Source organism: Pan troglodytes, chromosome 21 (assembly GCF_028858775.2).
Source record: "Pan troglodytes isolate AG18354 chromosome 21, NHGRI_mPanTro3-v2.0_pri, whole genome shotgun sequence".
Taxonomy (NCBI): Eukaryota; Metazoa; Chordata; class Mammalia; order Primates; family Hominidae; genus Pan; species Pan troglodytes.
In genome coordinates this window covers 57,296,700-57,316,744 of record NC_072419.2, presented here as the reverse complement: position 1 = coordinate 57,316,744, position 20,045 = coordinate 57,296,700, and the positions used below count along the sequence as shown (strand labels likewise).

The 20,045-nt window shown below is 52.6% G+C and overlaps 1 protein-coding gene across 4 annotated transcripts; it reads left to right on the top strand.

The window, feature by feature from the left end:
• The first annotated feature begins 292 nt into the window (after window positions 1-292).
• Window positions 293-19,829, top strand: KCNG1 (potassium voltage-gated channel modifier subfamily G member 1). 4 transcript variants are annotated; one of them, XM_016938138.3, is made up of 5 exons: window positions 293-568; window positions 9,615-9,730; window positions 11,090-11,147; window positions 13,123-13,922; window positions 18,681-19,829. In XM_016938138.3, exons 4-5 carry the CDS (start codon window positions 13,149-13,151, stop codon window positions 19,446-19,448), a joined length of 1,542 nt encoding a protein of 513 aa, XP_016793627.1. In that variant the 5' UTR covers window positions 293-568; window positions 9,615-9,730; window positions 11,090-11,147; window positions 13,123-13,148; the 3' UTR covers window positions 19,449-19,829. The 4 variants fall into 4 exon arrangements, with proteins under 4 accessions (XP_016793627.1, XP_016793626.1, XP_016793630.1 ...); XM_016938137.3 differs by lacking the exon at window positions 9,615-9,730; XM_016938139.3 differs by lacking the exons at window positions 293-568; window positions 9,615-9,730 and adding an exon at window positions 595-784.
• The last annotated feature ends 216 nt before the right edge of the window (window positions 19,830-20,045 follow it).

Sequence of the window (20,045 nt, the reverse complement as noted above, 5' to 3'; positions counted from 1 at the left end):
GTGGTCGCTCCTGGGAGAGCAGACAGGGAAGAAGGCAACGGGAGGGAGGGCGTAGCGCGAGCAGTCCCGGACGCGGGCTCAGGAACTGGCCGCGAGGAGCGCAATCCAGCAGGCGCGCCAGGGCCCCCGGATCCAAGGTGCGGGGTCCCGATTGGGCGCCTGGACGCCCCGTGACGGTGGCGCCGCTGCCACTGTCCCGAAGCGAGGCGAGGCCAGGCGCTGCGCTTTCGGCTGCCCGCCCCTTCTCCCCGCCCCGCGCTCAGTCCCCTCCCTCCGTCCCGCCTCCTGCCTCGCTCCCTCCCTCGGCGGCTGCTGCGCCGCGCTCCCGGCGCACTCGGAGCCCGGCGGGGACCGGGAGGCAGAGACGGGGCGGCCGTGGCTCCGAGGGCGGGAGCTGAGCCGGGCCCCGGGACCGAAGTTTGGCGGCGGCTCCGGGAGGCAGAGCGGGCTCCCCGGGCGACTTCCAGGCCCCTCTCGCGTCCTCGCCCCGGACCCGTGGGCAGCCGGGGGGGACGGAAGCCGCGGCCGGGCCAACTCCGAGGCGGGGACGCCGCGACGGGAACTTGAGGTGGGAACTTTGCGCGCTGCAGCCTCGCCGGGCGCCACCGAAGCGCGAACCGGACCCCGAGCCTGCAAACTCGGGCTCGGGGACGGCTGCACGTGGCCGTGGCCCTGAACTCCCTGCGGGGGCCTCGAAAGCCGCCTGCGGGGAGGCCAGGGCGACAGAGGACTCGGGAGTCACCGCTGGTGCGTGGCGGCGTGGAGCGCGCTTGCTACGGCCAAGGTGCGGGTCCGGCTTCGGTTCATCCCAAGGGGTCACCGGGATGCGAAGTCCGGGACGTTCGCCGCCGCGGTGACCCCGGCGGGGGCGCATCCCGGCTGTGGGCCGAGGTTTCTCCCCGGATCCCGGGAGGAAGGAGAGTTAGGGATTGGGGTGGGGGAGTGTGTGTCACTTGCTCATTCACTGTATCCTTAGGCACAGTATGGAGCCCCCCTTCACCCCCACCGTGGGCCTGATTGAGTCATTCATTATGAACACAGCAAGCGTTTATTGAGCGCCTACTGTGTGCTAGGCACTGGGGATACTGAGACAGTTCACTGGGCACCCCCAGGAACTGGTAGGAAGGTGGTGGTCTCAGCCTTAGGGTTTCCATGTGGGAGAGAGGCTCAGCCCGGAGGTATGGAAGGAAAAGGGTGAAGTTCATTCATTCATTCATAGATTGGACAAAGATTGGTTGAGCACCTATTATAAGCAGCTCATCATACCAAGCGCTCAACAGTCATTCATCCAGTTCACAAACATTTATGGAGGCGCTATGCTGGGGAGAAGTGAAGAGGGATGGAATGGGGGCACCCTTCATGCAGCTTAGAGAGAAGTAAGGATTAAGACCCAGGCCCCTCCTTGGGAGGCCGCAGACTGCCGGGGTGGCCAACTGTAGCAGCCCATGTATATAGGCAGAAGTCTTGGTTCATCTAATGCATTCCTTCTCAAGGTGGGAGGTGTGGAAGCTGGAATTGGTTCTAGAATAGGAAGAAAAGATCTTTTCAAAGCTCCTTAGGGGCGGGTGATGGGGTAGGGTGGGGAGGAGTTGAGAAACACTGATCCGACATTACTGAGGAATGCAGGTTCCCACCAATGGGGTTTATGAGTTAAGTTGTCCATTCAGCAGGCATTTTCTTAAGCACTCGCTGTTATTAAGCACTTACAGGGTGCCAGGCACCAAAGTTACCCAGGTAAATGACAGACACATAGAAGAGGGAGACAGATGCAGACGCCCCCACCCCCTTTGCTGACTCCCTGAGATAAGTACAGGGGGAAGTAAGAGGAGGGAGCAGGAACTGGTCTGATTCATTGTGGGGTGGGGGAAGTTCCTGCCTTATGAATCTGAGCAGAGGTTTATTCATTAGTGTGTGTTTGATACCCCCATACCCATGATGGCAGAGTCCCTATGAAGAGCCTCACCGGCAGCACATCTCCAAGAAAAGTTTGGCACTGCTGATTGGGGCCTTGCGGTCGGCACTGTGGCTAGGGCATGCTGTCCTTCTTTGGGGGATTTTTCAGGCTCTGCCAGACCTGAGCTCTATTTGTGCCTCCCCCGGCTTTTGGAGCCCTGCGGAGTCGCCTGATGGGAGGGGAAGGAGGGAAGGTGTGTTTGAAAAACAGGCAAGCGCTGGCCCCTGGGGATCACCCTCCTCAGTCATTCTCGAAGCCAGCCCGTTCCAGGGGAAAGATGTCTGTCCTGGGACACACTCCAGGGAACTGCAAGCACACTGGAAACGAGGCAACCTAGGTTCTTCTCCTGAGACTCGAGAGCCCAGGCCCGCAGCCTACAGCCTGGGTTGTCAAACCTTGGGAGTAAAAAAATCAACAAAACCCCTAGTTTTGCCAAACTCTGGGTTGCCTTTTTGGCCTCTGGGAGGGAGATGTGACATGGGAGGCAGAGGTTACTTGCTTCTCCCCATCCCCAAAGACTTTCCCGAAGCTTGTCCTGGAGCCTGATTGGGGCAGATCTGAGCACCACTTTGAATTCTCTGCACCAGACCCACAGCTGGGCTCTGGCAAGAGGTGAGGGAGGTGCCTCAGGAAACAGAAGAACAAAGAGATGTGTGCTGGATGCAGGGCTAAGTGACGCAAACCAGCTCCAAGGAACTCACCTCCTGGAGCCTCAGTAGGTACCTTGGCTCGGCTGTCCTTTCTCCACCCTGCTTTCCAATGTTGATGAAGAGTCAACATTGCCTGTTGCCAGAGGTCTAGGGGTACAGGAATCTACCCTTGGTTGTTGCATTAAGCCCAGAAATGGAGCCCGTGGGTGAAAAATGGCAGCTGGTAAAGCCCCTCTAAATAGAATTAATAAAAAGGGAGAGGCGAAGAACCTAGCTGAAGCACTCCATTGCTGTGGACCATTTTTATCATCCAGCAGACTGTATTTGATTAACGAAATCAGAAATGAAGTGACTTTGCTACAAATAGGATCTGAATTGTGCCTAAGACTGTCCGTTGCCCTGAGGTGAGTCTTCACTCTCATACCCACACCTCCCTGGGCAGGTCCGATCATGCTCTCCCTCCAGAGGACTCTGGTAAGCAGGTGTCTCCCTTCCTGCCGTCCTGAGGTCCCCACTGCTCCCCCAAGCCTGCTTCTCTGCTTAATTTTGAGCTACAAGGAGGCAAAGAGAAAAGGATCTTCTGGCTCCAGTCCCCAAACACCTCCCCGTAGAAGAAGGCAAACGCAAACGTGCATTTGGTGTTATTTTGCTTGCCTGCAGCACAGCAGGGAGGCTCCCGAGGCAGCCTGTCTTTTTTATAGGGGGGAGGGACACTGGCACTTTTTCTCATTTGGGGGCAAGGGAGGGATGGAGGGAAGAGCCCAGCTCCCAGCACACAATCTCCCCAGGAACTTGGGCCCCAGCTTTCAGGAGGCTGGGCCGAGGCCCAGGGTGGTGGGACTGTGGCGAGAACAGACGGCAGGTGGCTAAGAAAGATATATTCTCCACCAGGGCACAGCAGCTCTTGGAAATCTAACATGCCAGGACCCGGGCCAGGCTAATGGTTGGATCCATTTTGATTAACGTTTTAATTGGGGATTAATGCAGCCTGACCCGCCTCTGAGTTGGCTCGGCCAGAAGCCCTAATCCTGACAGATGAAGCTATACTGGCAGTGAAACGCCGCAGGGCCTGGGAAAGAGTGGCATGGAGAGAGACGGACGGGTCCCCGAGACACCCACTGGGAGTGAGGGAATGGCACAGGTTGAGAGGCATGGTACGAGAGAGAGAAACCAAAGCCTGCAGAGTACAGGAGAGAAATGCTTTCCTTCTGGAAAGTTGCCTTGGAAGCTGTGTTAATTTCCTCCTTTCACATACTTGCACACATTTAGTGGCTTAAAGCAATATAAATGTATTATTATTATTATTATTATTTGAAGACAGGGTCTTGCTCTGTCACCCAGCTGGAGTGTAGTGTCACTATCATGGCCCACCACAGCCTTGACCTCCTGGGCTCAAGTGATCCTCCCACCTCAGCCTCCTGAGTCACTGGGACTAGAGGTACACACCACCACGCTCAGCTGATTATTTTTTAATTGTAGAAACAGGGTCTCACTATGTTGCCCAGGCTGGCCTTGAACTCTGGAACTCAAGCAGTTCTCTCACCTTGGCCTCCCAAAGTGCTAGGATTCCAGGCGTAAGCCCCTGCGCCCAGCCTGAATTTATTATCTCATAGTTTTTGGAGATCAGAAGACCAAATGACTCACTGGGCCAAAATCAAGGTATCAGCAGGGCTTCTGGAGACGACTCCACCCTCTGCCTCCATCGTCAACATCTCCTTCCCAGAGGCCAAAATGGCAACCCTGAGTTTGGCAAAACTAGGGGTTTTGTTGATTTTTTTTTAACTCTGCTCACTTGCAAATATAAAATAGTGATAAATATGTTTCCCCAGCCATGGACAATTGCCTGCTTCTCCCCATCCTCAGAAACATTCCAAAATCTCGTCCATATGAAATAGAGACTAGAAACCCAGTCCCTGACTCACTGCAAGGGGTGGAGACACCACACCAGCTCCCCGAAAGGAACAAGTGGTTCAAGGAGGCAATAAAAGGCAGGGGTCAAAGAGGTTCGGCCTGGAGTCCCACAGATCTAGTTTAATTCTGGCTTCATCGCTTATTGCCAGACATAAGTTTTCACTTCTCAGAGCCTCAGTTTCTTCATTTGTAAAATGGGAGTATTAGTGATAATGCCCACCTTTTTAGGAAAGGATGGAGACACAGGCAATGAAGGCTCCTAGCACAGCACCTGGCACTTAGTGAGTTTGCAGTGGAGGGAAGCTGTGTTTGCTGCTATTTATAACACTTTGTGCAGTTAGCGCTCTCTCTGCATTCCCCGCTGCCACTCGGAAGAGGGACGGAGAGCATAAGACAGAAAGAACAGGGTCCAGAGAGGCCCGCAGCTTGTTGGAACCCCGGAGAGAGACCTGAAAGCAGTTGGGGTCAGCCCAGGACCATCTGTAGAACCATTTCATGCCCCTGATGGAATGTAGCCATGGGGACAGGAGGCCCAGTGACACTGCTCATCCCTGCAGCAAACCTCTGTTCACCAGATCCCCATAATAGCCCCGTGAGGTCAGCAATCTTATCCCCATCTTCTAGGGGAGGAGGCAGGCTCAGAGAGGCCAGCGGCTCAATGGGTGTGATGGCCTGCCCAGGCCACAGGGTTATTAGCAGGAGCAGCAGGGACGACTAGCCATGCCTGGCTTGGACCTTCACTCCATCCCATTCCGCCCTCCCAAATCCCACCCCACAGGTCCTGCACCTGTACCCTCAGTCATGTGCTGACCTCAGGGTGGTCACATGAGAACTGCCACTCAGAACGCCTTATGATCTCAATGATCATTTATCTTTGGAAGTATGTTCTCAGCCCTCAGCCATAGCTTATAAGCATCACCTTTTCCTCAAAGGAAGGATAGAAAAATTGCGAGGAGAGTGTCAGTGGATCTCTGGGCTCCTGAATGGAAATTTTATCAAGGCAGCACCAATGCAGAAGATTTTTCTCACGAACCAGAAGGGATTTCATTTCTCCAATGAAGCGGGACTCACAGCCTTCCAGAGCCTCTAGGAGATTGACACATTGGGCAGGGGAGTCCAGGTGAAAGCCCAGAGCAGCTCCTGTGCCTCCAGCCCCTGGGAGAACTCCAGGCATTCCCGGAGGTCCCCTCTCTCACACAGAATCTCCAGGAGAGCCTGTGAACATGCTCATTCCTGGGCCTCCCCTTCAGACATTCCGACTGGGAAGGGAGGGTCCCAGGAATCTGTATCTCCACCGAGCACCCCGAGCAATTCAGAAGGTTCTGTCGTTCTTGTGCTCTTCATTTTTCTTTTTAAACCTGGGTTAAAACCTGGAGTTGTACAAACCACACCGCTTCCCAGCACGCCTCCTCATTGGCCTGTGCCAGGCTGTCTCATCTTACTCATTTTTCTTCTTTGTTCCAATCTCCGCGCTTCTTCCCCTTCCTCTGCCCTTCCAGGCACCCTCCATGTGGTTAATATAGATCCTCACATGTGCTTGAGACCTTGTAAAATATGTAATGTGTGTGTGTTCATTTACATAAATAGCACAGTGCTGGAAACTTCTGTTTCTTTTTCCACTCGGCACACTGCTTTTAAGACCTAAATGTGTTGCTAAATCTCCACTCAGTCCATTGCTTCTGATTCCTGGGCAATCTGCAGGCTTCCATAATCTGCCTCTACAAAGACTTGCCTGTCCACTCCCCTGGGGATGGATGCTAGGGGACCTCCTGGTACCATAAACAACACAGAACACACACTTTTGTACCTTGTTTGTTACTCTCTTCCATCTGGTTCCCCAGAAGCAAACCCTGAGTGAAGGATTTGAGTGCAAATAATTTATTACTGACAATGTCTGCCACAACCCTTTGTGGTCCCAGGTCTGGGAAATATACCCAGAAGCGGGATTCCTGGGTCACAGGGCAGCAGCATCTTCATTTCCCTCATTACCGCCCAGTGGCTTTCCCAGAGTGCTAGGCCAGCCCGCATACCCTCTAGCAATTGGATCCAGGGATCAGATGATGCTGGATCCAAATCCCAGTGGGTCAGGTCAGAAAAGAAGATTCTCTTGGGAAGCAGGGAGGGGGGCAGTGGACTCTAATCGTAGCTTGTGAGAATTCCGAGGCGACTATTGAGGGTTCACTCAGCGTCGGGCATGGAGCCAAGTGCATCACCTGTGCCATCTGCTTTTGTCCTCACCATAACTCAAGGACGCAGGAGCTGTTTGTAGCCTCATTATACAGATAAAGAAACTGAGTCTCAGGGGTAGGGCACAACTTGCCTAAAGTCACAGAGCAACTGGCCTTGAACCCAGGTCTCCTGATTTTAAAGCCTGTGCACCCTTCTGCCTCCTCAGCCTAGGGTGGTTGGCACATTGTCCCCCAAGCTGGAGGAGAACCAGAACCAGAACCAGAACCAGCTTTTTTTCAACATCCCCCTTTTTTTTCAAGACAGAGTCTCACTCTGTCGCCCAGGCTGGAGTGCAATGGCGCCATCTCCGCTCACTGCAACCTCTGCCTTCCAGGTTCAAGTGATTCTCCTGCCTCAATCTTCCCAGTAGCTGGGATTACAGGTGCCTGCCACCATGCCCAGCTTAATTTTGTATTTTTAGTAGAGATGGGGTTTCACCATGTTGGCCAGGCTGGACTCAAACTCCTGGCCTCAAGTGATCCACCCACCTCGGCCTCCCAAAGTGCTGGGATTATAGGCATGAGCCACCATGCCTGGCCTCAGCATCCCATTTCCTATTGCAACTGTCACAAATTACCACAAACTGAGTGGCTTAAGACAGCCCAATTGTATTATCTTACAGGTCTGGAGGTCAGAGGTTGGAAATGAGTCTGGCTGGGCTAATATCGAGTGTTGGCAAGGCTGTGCTCCTTTCTGCAGGCTCCAGGGAGCTCATTTCCTGGCCTCCAGCCTTTGGAGGCCACCTGCATTCCTTGATTCATGGCCCCTTCCTCCATCTTCAAAGCCAGCAGTGGCCAGTGGAGTCATTCTCATGCCGCAGCCCTCTGCCGCTCCATCTCCTGCTTTCTTTTTCCACAAATAAGGACCCTGTTGATTACACTGGGCCCACTCAGATCATCCAAGATAATTTCCCATCTCAGGTCAGCTGTAGCAGCCTTAATTCCACCTGTAACCTTCATTCCTCCTTGCCATGCAGTCTAACATAGTCACAGCTTCCAGGGATTAGGATTAGGACGTGGGCATCTAGGGGAATGTGGGGACATTTTTCTGCCTACCATATGCCCTACCCTGACCACTCTGGCCTGATGTGATGCAGCTTCAGTGGCTACGGGGCACAGGGCACAGGTGAGGCCCCCGCCTCTGACTTCACCATAGCTCTACTACCCTGGCCCTCCGGCCCCTGCCAGCCTAGCCAGGTCAAAGCTGCCAGGTGACACCCTCACCCCCCGCAAACACACACCCATCAGCTCAGCATTGATGGTCTGGCACCGTCCTTGGGAGACACCCATCTCCCCCCTCTCTCCTGGATTTTGCCAGCTGCTTCTTCTGTCCATAATCCCACAGCCAGGAACGGCTTCCTCTGACTCAGCTCACCATAGCGCCACCTATCCGTCGCCTCGGTAAATGGCACCCCTGGAATCCTGATTCTTCTCTTTTCCCCCTCCCCCAGGCCCCATTCCTCAGCCAGTCCTGAGGGCTCTTCCTCCAAAGTTCATCCCAAATCCCTCCTGTTCTCCGGGACTTCCACCGCTGCAAACCTTAGTCATTTCCAGAATGACTTCCATAGCCTCCAGCCTGGGCTCCCCAGCCCACCCATTGTCCACTGACCTGGCAGGCACACATGGACTCCTTGTCCCTTGCAGAGTAAGCCCCAGCTCCTTATTGTCAGCCCCTTGGCCCTGCTGCACCTGCCCCCTGCCCCTCTCCTCTTCTCCCAGCTTCCCCCTCGCTCTGTGCTCTGCATTCTCTGGTCTTTGATCATCCAAGCCCACCCCCAAGTCAGGGAGCAAATTCTTGCCACTCCTTCTGCCAGGTCCTCACGGGGCTGGATCTATCCATGTGGCTCAACCCCATGTCCCCTCCTCCAAGAAGCCCTCCTTCACCCCTCCAGCCAATGTTGCCCCACACCCCACAATAGTCATTCTCCATCTCTCACCTTGCTCTGTCAACAACACTGCAGTCGCTGCAGCCTGAAATGACTTGTGTGCTCATTTGGAAACAGTCTTCTCCACCAGAAGGTCACCTCCGTGAGGACAGGGCCTGGGTCTGTCTTGTTCTCTGCCGTGTCTCCGGCTCTAATACAGAGTCTGACACGTGGTGAGCGTTCAGTAACTACTGAATAAATGAACAAATAAAGGAATGAATGACACCTGCCTCCGGACTTCACCTCATCTCCCCCATCGCAGCCTCTGCTTCAAACAGCTTCCTCTCCCCCAAACAGCTTCCTCTCCCCAAGCATCCACAGACCCTCAGAGGCAAAATCACTTAAACCCACCATGCTGTAGAACTAACAGAACTAACACCACGGAGAAATAAAAAATTTCTTGTGAGGATATCAGGCTGTGTGAAAAGCAGTATTATTTTTCAGAAGCCCAGGCTTTGGGGCCTCTTTGATTTATGAACTTTAGTGTAGGGTCTAGAGGTGCTGAGCCGTCCATCTCACATCAGATCAGGTACCTGCAAGACCAAAGGCCATGGAAAAATATGCCTGTTCTTCCTTTAGCAAGTTCTGGCCTCAGCATTTCCCCAGGGGACTCTGGCTTTGAGAACAAGGTCGTTACTGTGTTTATTACCCTCCGAGTAGCATCAGCCTCTCCATACTCACCCTGCTGCCGAGACAGGATCACTTTCCACACAGGAAACTCACGTGGGGGCAGGGCGTGAAGGAAATAAATCACTAATTGGGGGAGTTTTCTGCTGGAGGGAAAGCTGGGAGGGTTGAAAGAAGAAATTCCTAAAAAGAAGAGGTGATTACAGCCATGGGGATTCATAAGAGCCCTCCAGGGCTTGTGTGAGGCATTTTCCCTTTACCTCCATCACCATTCTTGCCAAACAGAATGTCACTTTTTCTCTTTTCTGTGGTAGCAAAGATGAAACAGCAGAGCTGAAAAGAGAGATCACCAAGGAAAGTGCCTGAAAGGGATTATTCCCACGCCTCCAAAGGATCCTGGCAGGCTGTGCCTGAGGAGATGGGTTCCAATTTTAGGTGAAGTTAAAGACACTCTAACCGTCTAAAATCAAATCATTTTTCTTTCAAACACAGGTGTACCCTAGTTTTCCAAACCGTGATCTATGCAATTGTAGCCTTCCCCAAAGATCAGTGAGTAGTAGAGGGATGATGCGCTTTTGTAAAGCAATTCCTCTTAGGAAGGAGCCCCTTTTAAGTGTGAAACACCCTCCCTCCCCTTCCAGCACCTATTAAAACATTTTCTCATTCATAGGTAGATGTGTTTGTGTATGTGTGTGTTTGTGTATGTCTGTGTTTGTGTATGTGTGTGTTTGTGTATGTGTGTGTTTGTGAGCGAGTGTCTTCCTGAACATGTCCACAGCACCGACCCATATTTAAGTATTGGAAATGGGTTTCCGTTTGGAATTGATAGACTTTTACCACTTGATTCCATTGGGGATTTGTCTAGGGAGAGGGCTGGTGATTTTGTTTTTTTGTTTTGTTTTGTTTTGTTTAGACAGAGTCTTGCTCTGTCACCAGGCTGGAGTGCAGTGGCACCATCTCAGCTCACTGCAACCTCCACCTCCTGGGTTCAAGGGATTCTCCTGCCTCAGCCTCCCGAGTAGCTGGGATTTCAGGCGCATGCCATCACACCTGGCCAATTTTTGTATTTTTAGTAGAGATGGGGTTTCACCTTCTTGGCCAGGATGGTCTCGATCTTCTGACCTCATGATCCACCCACCTCGGCCTCCCAAAGTGCTGGGTCTACAGGCCTGAGCCACCGCACCCGGCCGAGGGCTGGTGATTTTTAAAAGCAGAGTATTTGACTCCTACTAACTTTTCTATGCATCGGCTTAATTCCAGAGAGCTCTATGGCTATAATCTAAGGGTCTCAATCTCAAATGCCTATAGGGCCGGGAAGGAAACACACATGAGTGGAATAGAGTGGGTGTTAGGAAGACAATAGTTGGGGGTGGGGACTGTGGTGGATTGGAGCATGTGCTGCCTAAAGGGGTAGCCATTTCTCAGTTGGCATTTGGGCCAAGTGTTGCCAGATATCCTGATTTTTAAAAAGAAGCCAAGGATATGGATTTTTACATGAAATTTCTCAACTTTCAAGAACTTCTCCAAGCCAAGCAAAATATTTGTGAACCAAATTCAGCCCATGAGCTGGTAATGAATAAGCAATCTCGTTCCAGTAGCACAAACCCTTAGCTTTGAGGGTTGGGAAGGAAGGAGTCCATGCAAGTTGATATTTTGACCTGAGTTCCCCAGAAGTCACCTTATCATGTTGGTCTCGTCAACAGGAAATGTACTCATTTAACAAGCACTTCTTTGAGGCTTTACAGTGCTGAGCATAGGGATTCAGAGATGACTAAAGCACGTTTCTTCCCCCAGGGAGCAGGCTGCCTAATGAAGGAGCCAGGCTTGCACACAGACAATTCTAGAACTGGTGGTAAGTGCCGTGAAGACGGGTGCACCAGTTGTAAGGGGAGGGGTGCTCATTTTAGCTGGAAAAGCCAAGGAAGGCTTCCTGGATGAACGTGGCTGTCCAGTTCAGCCCTGCATCCTCAAGGCGATGTTTGCCGACCCCTGAGCAAACGTGGCATTGCTTTCATAGTTGTGCATTTCTTTGTCCATTGCTTCTGATTTATGGCAAGTGGTATCTGTTTTCCATTAATGGAAACAATATTAGTTGTCCCTTTAAGATAAATAATAATAGGCCGGGCGTGGTAGCTCACACCTGTAATCCCAGCACTTTGGGAGGCCAAGGTGGGCAGATCACCTGAGGTCAGGAGTTCAAGACCAGCCTGGCCAACATGGCAAAACCATGTCTACTAAAAATACAAAAATTAACCAGGTGTGGTGGCACACCTGTAGTCCCAGCTATTCGGGAGGCTGAGGCATGAGAATTGCTTGAACCCGCGGCGCGGAGGTTGCAATGAGCCAACTGCACTCCAGCCTAGGCAAAAGAGCGAGACTCTGTCTCAAAAATAATAATAATAATAGACAATAGTTACTGAATACCTACTATGTGCCAGGCACTGCATTAAATGCTCCTATGTACATAATTCACTTAGGCCTCCCAGTAGTCTTATCAAATAGGTCACATGGCTGTACCCATTTTACAGACAAGGAAATTAAGACACATCAAGGTTGAGTCACTTGCCCAGGCTGTGTGGCTCCAAAGTCTGCGTTCATAACCATTAACCAGGCTTCTCCACCTCAGCATTAAGGACACTTGGGACCAGAGAAGTGTCTGTTGTGGGGACTGTCCTGTGCATTGTAGGACATGCAACAGCATTCCCTGGCCTCTACCTACTAAATGCCAATAGCAACCCCAGTCATGACCAGCAAAAATGCTCCCAGGCATTGCCACATGTCCTTTGGGAGACAAAATCAGCCCTATGAGAACTGCAGGTCTACAGTAAATTGTTTTTCCAAGCCAAATAAATACCAAAAAAAACATTAATTTAAAATAAAATGTGAAGTAAATAACAGTACATGTGTCACCTGAAAATCCACTAGGATGTCAGCTGCCTGGGATCAGAGACCCCTTCACATTCTGCACACGGCTGCATCCCCAGTGCATAGATGGATATGGGAGAATTGTGAAGGCTGGGAGATGCTGAACAATGTTGTTGCTATTTCACTATTAGGTGAATGTCTTTGTCAGCTCAGGCTGATGTAACCAAATATTAATACCACAGACTGGGTGGCTTCAGCAACACTTATTTCTCCCGGTTCTGCCGGCTGCAAGTCTGAGAGCAGGGCGCCAGCAGCACTCTTCTCCGGGTTTCACACTTAGATGCCTCCCTGAGTGCTCCCATGGCAGAGAGAAAGCCCTAGTGTCTCTTCCTCTTCTTCTTTTTGTTTTGTTTTGTTTTGTTTTTATTTTTTGAGATGGAGTCTTGCTCTGTCACCCAGGATGGAGTGCAGTGGCATGATCTCGGCTCACTGCAACCTTCGCCTCCCACGTTCAAGCGATTCTCATGCCTCAGCCTCCCTAGTAGCTAGGATTACAGGTGCACGCCACCATGCCTGGCTAGTTTTTGTACTTTTAGTAGAGACAGGGTTTCACCATGTTGGCCAGGCCAGTCTCAAACTCCTGACCTCAGGTGATCCACCCGCCTCGGCCTCCCAAAGTGCTGGGATTACAGGCATGAGCCACCGCGCCCGGCCTGTCTTCCTCCTTTTATAAGAACACTAATCCCATCGTGGGGGCTTTGCTCTCATAACCACATCTGAACCAAATGACATCTCAAAGGCCCCACCTCCTAATACCATCCCATTGAGGGCTAGGGCCTGCAACCTATGGATGTGGGGGACAAAGATTCCATCCCTAACAGTGAATATCTGCGGAATCTGCATTCTCAGCAAGGTGAAGCTAGGGGTGGTCACTGAGGGTCTTCCCTCCCTTCTCCCCACAGGCCCGAGAGGGATGTGAAGGCCCAAAATGACCCTCTTACCGGGAGACAATTCTGACTACGACTACAGCGCGCTGAGCTGCACCTCGGACGCCTCCTTCCACCCGGCCTTCCTCCCGCAGCGCCAGGCCATCAAGGGCGCGTTCTACCGCCGGGCGCAGCGGCTGCGGCCGCAGGATGAGCCCCGCCAGGGCTGTCAGCCCGAGGACCGCCGCCGTCGGATCATCATCAACGTAGGCGGCATCAAGTACTCGCTGCCCTGGACCACGCTGGACGAGTTCCCGCTGACGCGCCTGGGCCAGCTCAAGGCCTGCACCAACTTCGACGACATCCTCAACGTGTGCGATGACTACGACGTCACCTGCAACGAGTTCTTCTTCGACCGCAACCCGGGGGCCTTCGGCACCATCCTGACCTTCCTGCGCGCGGGCAAGCTGCGGCTGCTGCGCGAGATGTGCGCGCTGTCCTTCCAGGAGGAGCTGCTGTACTGGGGCATCGCGGAGGACCACCTGGACGGCTGCTGCAAGCGCCGCTACCTGCAGAAGATTGAGGAGTTCGCGGAGATGGTGGAGCGGGAGGAAGAGGACGACGCGCTGGACAGCGAGGGCCGCGACAGCGAGGGCCCGGCCGAGGGCGAGGGCCGCCTGGGGCGCTGCATGCGGCGACTGCGCGACATGGTGGAGAGGCCGCACTCGGGGCTGCCTGGCAAGGTGTTCGCCTGCCTGTCGGTGCTCTTCGTGACCGTCACCGCCGTCAACCTCTCCGTCAGCACCTTGCCCAGCCTGAGGGAGGAGGAGGAGCAGGTAAGAGCCCACGCCCCGCGGGGAAACGCGCCACCACGAGGGAAGGGACTCTGAGCATTGTCACCTCCTCCAGGGAGCCTCCCCTGATTGCACACTGGCTGAATAGCATCCCTGGTCCCTCCTGACATCAGGAATGTTTGTGTGCGTGGTCTGCCTCCCTGTTAATATGTGAGCATCATGGGGGTCCACGCCTGTGCCTGTCCTGGCCTCCACTGTGCCCACCACTGCCCTCCCCCTTGCCAGTGTTTAGAACAGTGTCCAGCACAAACAGGCACTCAACCACTATTTGTTGAATGAACAAATGAGTGAATAAATGGATGATGTGATTTTTGACGTGCCTGGCCCTGAGCGAAGCACATTACATATATCATCAAATTTATCTCAACCATTCGGTCCTTTCTCAACGTTCCTAATCCTTTGCATCATAGTAGCCCAGACACATTTTCTGGGTCCTGAAGATAATTTTTATTGATAGGTACATGTGTGTCTACAAATGGTGAGCATTTCTTTTTGTTACATAAGAGAATGAATGGAAAGTTTATTTACTCCAGGGCCTGACACGGGGTGTGTGCTACAGTCTAAGGGCTCCCACTCATCTGGGAGTTCACGGGAGCCGGAGCTGGGCTGCATGTGCCACCTACGTCTTATCTCCCCAGGGAATGCTCCAGCAACCCTGTGGGGGAAGTGTTTTCACACCCACTCGGTATTTGAGGACACTGCCCAACCCCAGGTCTAAGTCCAGTCTGTCTTTGTAAGCATGGAAATATGGTTCCCACGTGGCAGCTTGGGGACCTAATATAGCCCCACAGGACTATGTGATTGGCCCACACAAGGTTTCCCAAAAATTTGACTTGGTTGCCAACATTAAAAGTGAAGTTTTTTCATATAAAAATTCAAAATCTCAGCTTCTTTTAAAAAAAAATCATAAGATCAGGCCAGGTGTGGTGGCTCACACCTATAATTCCAACACTTTGGGAGCTGGAGGCAGAAGGATCGCTTGAGCCCAGGAGTTCAAAATCAGCCTGGGCAATGTAGTGAGACCCCGTCTTTACGGAAAAAAAAAAATTTTAATTAGCCAGGTGTGGTGGCTTGCACCTATAGTCCTAGCTACTTGGGAGGCTGAGGCAGGAGGATTGCTTGAGCCTGGGAGGTAAGGCTGCAGTGAGCCATGATCACGCCACTGCACTCCTGCCTGGGCAACAGAGTGAGACTCCATCTCTAAAACACAAAATTTTTTTTTAAATTGTGAGGTTGGGTCCCTCCCCTCCCCCTGTCCCGCCACCAACATACACACCAGCCTGCGGTCCTACATGGCACCTCCTGGGGAGAGCCAAGTCCACAGGGGCCCAGTTCAGTCTCCTTGTGTATGAGATCATGGGCCTTTGAGTTGGTGACTCCTTCCCTGTATATGGGGATTCTGGAAGCTTCAAGAAAGACCGAAAGTTTTCAGAGGTACAAATTGTATAGGCAGTGGAGAAATAGGTATGGCGGTGTGAACTGAATGTAAATATCATGCCAGCCAATATTTAGTGAGCACTGACTGTATACCCTGTATGTGCTAAGTGCTTTACGTGCACTCTCGAATTTAACATTAGAAGTACTCACCATGTCAGGATTTTTCCACTTATGTATGTGGAGGAAGTAGCAATAGCTGTTGCATTGATAATCCACAGAGGCTTACTGGTACTTTTTGTATACATTGAATTTATTTATTTATTTTTAAAAGATGGGGTCTTGCTTTGCTGCCCAGGCTGGCCTCAAAGTCCTGGCTTCAAGCGATCCTCCCACCTCTGCCTCCCAAAGTGCTAAGATTACACTGTACTGGAGTACAGTGGTGCGATCTTGGCTCACTGCAACCTCTACCTCCCAGATTGAAGCGATTCTCATGTCTCATTTACATGCACTCTCGAATTTAACATTAGAAGTACTCACCGTGTCAGGATCTTTCCACTTATGTATGTGGAGGAAGTAGGCCCTCATGCCTGGCTTATAAGTTGAATTTTTAAATGGGTTTTAAGAAAATAGCATTCAACCAGTAAGGTTAACTTTTTAAACTTTTTTAAATTAAAAAAACAATTTTAGGCCACATGTGGTGGCTCACGCCTGTAATCCCAGCACTTTGGGAGGCTGAGGCGGGTGGATCACTTTAGGTCAGGAGTCCAAGACCAGCCTGGCCAACATGGCAAAACCCCATCTCTGCTAAAAATACAAAAATTAGCTGGGCATGTTGGCACTTGCTTGTAATCCTAGCTACTTGGGAGGCTGAGACATGAGAATTGCTTCAATCTGGGAGGTGGAGGTTGCAGTGAGCCAAGATTGCACCACTGTACTCAAGTCTGGGCAACAGAGTGAGACCCTGTCTCAAAAAAAAAAAAAAAAAATTTAGAGATGGGGGTGTTGCTATGTTGCCCAGGTTGGACTCGAACTCTTGGACTCAGGCATTCCTCCTGCCTCAGCCTCCTGAATAGCTGGGACTAAAGGCACATGCCATCACACCCAGCTGGTAAAATCAACTTTCAATAAGCATGAAGGGTAGTGATGAAGAGGTCAGGGCTAGAGCCAGATGGCCTGAATTCAAATCCTGCTCTCTCCTCTCTAGCTGTGTAGTAGCTGTGGGCAAGTTATTTAAACTCTTTGAGCCTCTGATTACTCACCTGTCCAGGGTGGGTATGAACAGGCCCACCTCACAGTTTTGCAAGGATTCAGTGAGTTCACATGAAGTGATTAGAAGTGATTGGGGCTGGGTGCGGTGGCTCACGCCTGTAATCCCAGCACTTTGGGAGGCTGAGGCAGGCAGATCACTTGAGGCCGGGAGTTCGAGACCAGCCTGACCAACATGGAGAAACCCTGTCTCTACTAAAAATGCAAAATTAGCCGGACGTGGTAGCACATGCCTGTAATCCCAGCTACTCGGGAGGCTGAGGCAGGAGAATCGCTTGAACCTGGGAAGCGGAGGTTGCAGTGAGCCGAGATTGCGCCATTGCACTCCAGCCTGGGCAACAAGAGCAAAAAAAAAGAAGTGATTGGGCTGACTGAGTCCACGCCACATGAAGGGATTAGAAGCGATGCATAGTGAATGTGCAGAAAGTCCTCTCTTAAGGATTAGGGTCAAGAAGAAAAAGAAAGGAAAGGGAAAGTGCTCACCATTTGAGACCTGTCTGGAAATTGCTGTACTTAGTGTAAATTTCTTCTCAGCTCCAACATCTTTGATCGTGATTTTATCAGGAAAATACTAATAAAGCCACTGTTTTGTTCAACTTCTGATACTTGCTTTTTGAAAAGATAATAATACCTTTGCCTTTTTAAGGATTCAGTGAAAATGCTGTTCTTCAACTTCATTTTGGGGTGCAGTAGGATTCACTGCTTCACATGCTCCTTGTGCACACATTTGAGTGCCTACTGTATGCAGGCACTACAGGGGAGACAGGGTGACCAGGACAAGTCTTCCAACCTCAAGAAGCTTCAAGTCTATTGGGATTGGGATGGAGTAGTGGCACCACCCACCCCCTCATCACCATAAGCAGGAGACACAAGCCAAGGAGGCTCTGTGTGGGAGGCCCACTGACACTGCTGGAGCTACTTAGTGGGGCACACTCCAGGAAAGCTTCCCAGAGGAAGGGGCTTCCCATCCCAGAGGTCTAAGACCTTAAAGCCCCACCAGGTATTAGCTCATATCTCCAGCCTCTAACATATTCCTAGAGACAGAATTGTTCAAGTGGGACTCGTAGAACTCAGCTGTGCCCCAGAACCTCCAAGATGCCCCAGGCTGGAACCACACTGGCCTCTCCTCTCTGCCAAAGGCCCCTTCAAGGATGAGGCCCAAATCCACTAAAGGACTGTTTACCACCCAGTTATATTCCAGACCAGAGAGGCAAGCTGGCAGCCTGCATGCCAAACCCAACAAAAATACGTGTTTTAGTGGCCCATAGAGTATTTCTTTGCACTGAATTATCACCAGGATTTAAATCAACATTTTATCTATTTAACCAACATTATCACCAACATTTGTCACCAGGAGAGTTCATGTAAAACTGCACATTTCCAGCCTCTTTTGAAAGCTTCGGTGAGGCAGCCTCAGCCTAAATTTGCCCAGGGCAGTGATGGGGGCACTGAACAAGACTATTCCTCAGAGTCCATCGGGAGCCGTGGAGGGTGCTAAGCAGAGGAGGAACAGGATCCCTCTGGCTATGTGTGGAAAATGGACTGCAGGGATGAGGGAGCCCAGCGGGGAGGTGACTGCAACCATCCAGGCAAGAAAGGATGGTGGCCAGACCAGGTGGGAGCAGTGGGCAGTGGGTTTGATTCTCGCACTGTTTTAAATGAAGAGACTTCCTGGGGGTTATACGCAAGGTGGTAAGGATGACGCCAGGTCTCCTGTCCTAAGCCATTGGAAAGATGGGATTGCCTAAAGCTAGGGAGGGAAACCACCAGTGGGCAGAGGAAACCGGGATCCCATGGCGAGTTCGAGATGCCCCTCAGACACCCAGGTGGGAGCGTCAGGGAGGCAGCCTGTTGGGGGTCTGGAGTTCAGGGCTGAGGTGGGGGCTGGAGAGAGAGATGAGGAGCGGCCAGTGTAGAGATGGTGCTTAGTGCCCCAGGCCTCAGAGTGGGCACAACTAGGGAGAGGACCCCGGGGCCACTCAACCTGGAGAGGTCACCTTCCGCCTGGGAAGCCCAGCAGGGCACAGGGCAGAGCTTCTGCGCTCCTTCCCTGGAGGGCCCGCTGACCCCTCCGGCGTCCCTTCCCCTCTCTCCCAGGGCCACTGTTCCCAGATGTGCCACAACGTCTTCATCGTGGAGTCGGTGTGCGTGGGCTGGTTCTCCCTGGAGTTCCTCCTGCGGCTCATTCAGGCGCCCAGCAAGTTCGCCTTCCTGCGGAGCCCGCTGACGCTGATCGACCTGGTGGCCATCCTGCCCTACTACATCACGCTGCTGGTGGACGGCGCCGCCGCGGGCCGTCGCAAGCCCGGCGCGGGCAACAGCTACCTGGACAAGGTGGGGCTGGTGCTGCGCGTGCTGCGGGCGCTGCGCATCCTGTACGTGATGCGCCTGGCGCGCCACTCCCTGGGGCTGCAGACGCTGGGGCTCACGGCCCGCCGCTGCACCCGCGAGTTCGGGCTCCTGCTGCTCTTCCTCTGCGTGGCCATCGCCCTCTTCGCGCCCCTGCTCTATGTCATCGAGAACGAGATGGCCGACAGCCCCGAGTTCACCAGCATCCCTGCCTGCTACTGGTGGGCCGTCATCACCATGACGACGGTGGGCTATGGCGACATGGTCCCCAGGAGCACCCCGGGCCAGGTAGTGGCCCTGAGCAGCATCCTGAGCGGCATCCTGCTCATGGCCTTCCCAGTCACCTCCATCTTCCACACCTTCTCCCGCTCCTACCTGGAGCTCAAGCAGGAGCAAGAGAGGGTGATGTTCCGGAGGGCGCAGTTCCTCATCAAAACCAAGTCGCAGCTGAGCGTGTCCCAGGACAGTGACATCTTGTTCGGAAGTGCCTCCTCGGACACCAGAGACAATAACTGAGCGCGGAGGACACGCCTGCCCTGCCTGCCATCTGTGGCCCGAAGCCATTGCCATCCACTGCAGACGCCTGGAGAGGGACAGGCCGCTTCCGAGTGCAGTCCTGGCGCAGCACCGACTCCCACGCACCCGGGGAAGGACACCCTCACTCCCACACCCCGGGAAGGACACTAGCACATCAGCAGAGGGGCCCTGCCCCTCCGCCTGCAGCCGTGAAAGGAAGCTGGGTCATCAGCCCAGCCCCGCCCACCCCAGCCCCTATGTGTGTTTCCCTCAATAAGGAGATGCCTTGTTCTTTTCACCATGCAAATAACATGCCCAGCAAAAACTTGCTTTATGGGTCTGCCTGGAGAAAAAAAAAAAATACAAACAGCAGAAACAGCATGTCTGTCTCTAATGTGGATCATGTCCAGGGAAAAGAAATTGATGAAAAAGAGAGAATGCCTTCCATGGGGCTCTCTTAAAAAAGGGAGCTGGGTTTCCCAGCAAAGCCAGCATGTGGGGACTGGAAGTAAAGGGCCCTGTGTGCTTGGGTTGTTCAGGCCCGGTGGGGCCCTACTGGGGTTGTAGAAAAAGAGAACAGACACTTTTAGGAAAATG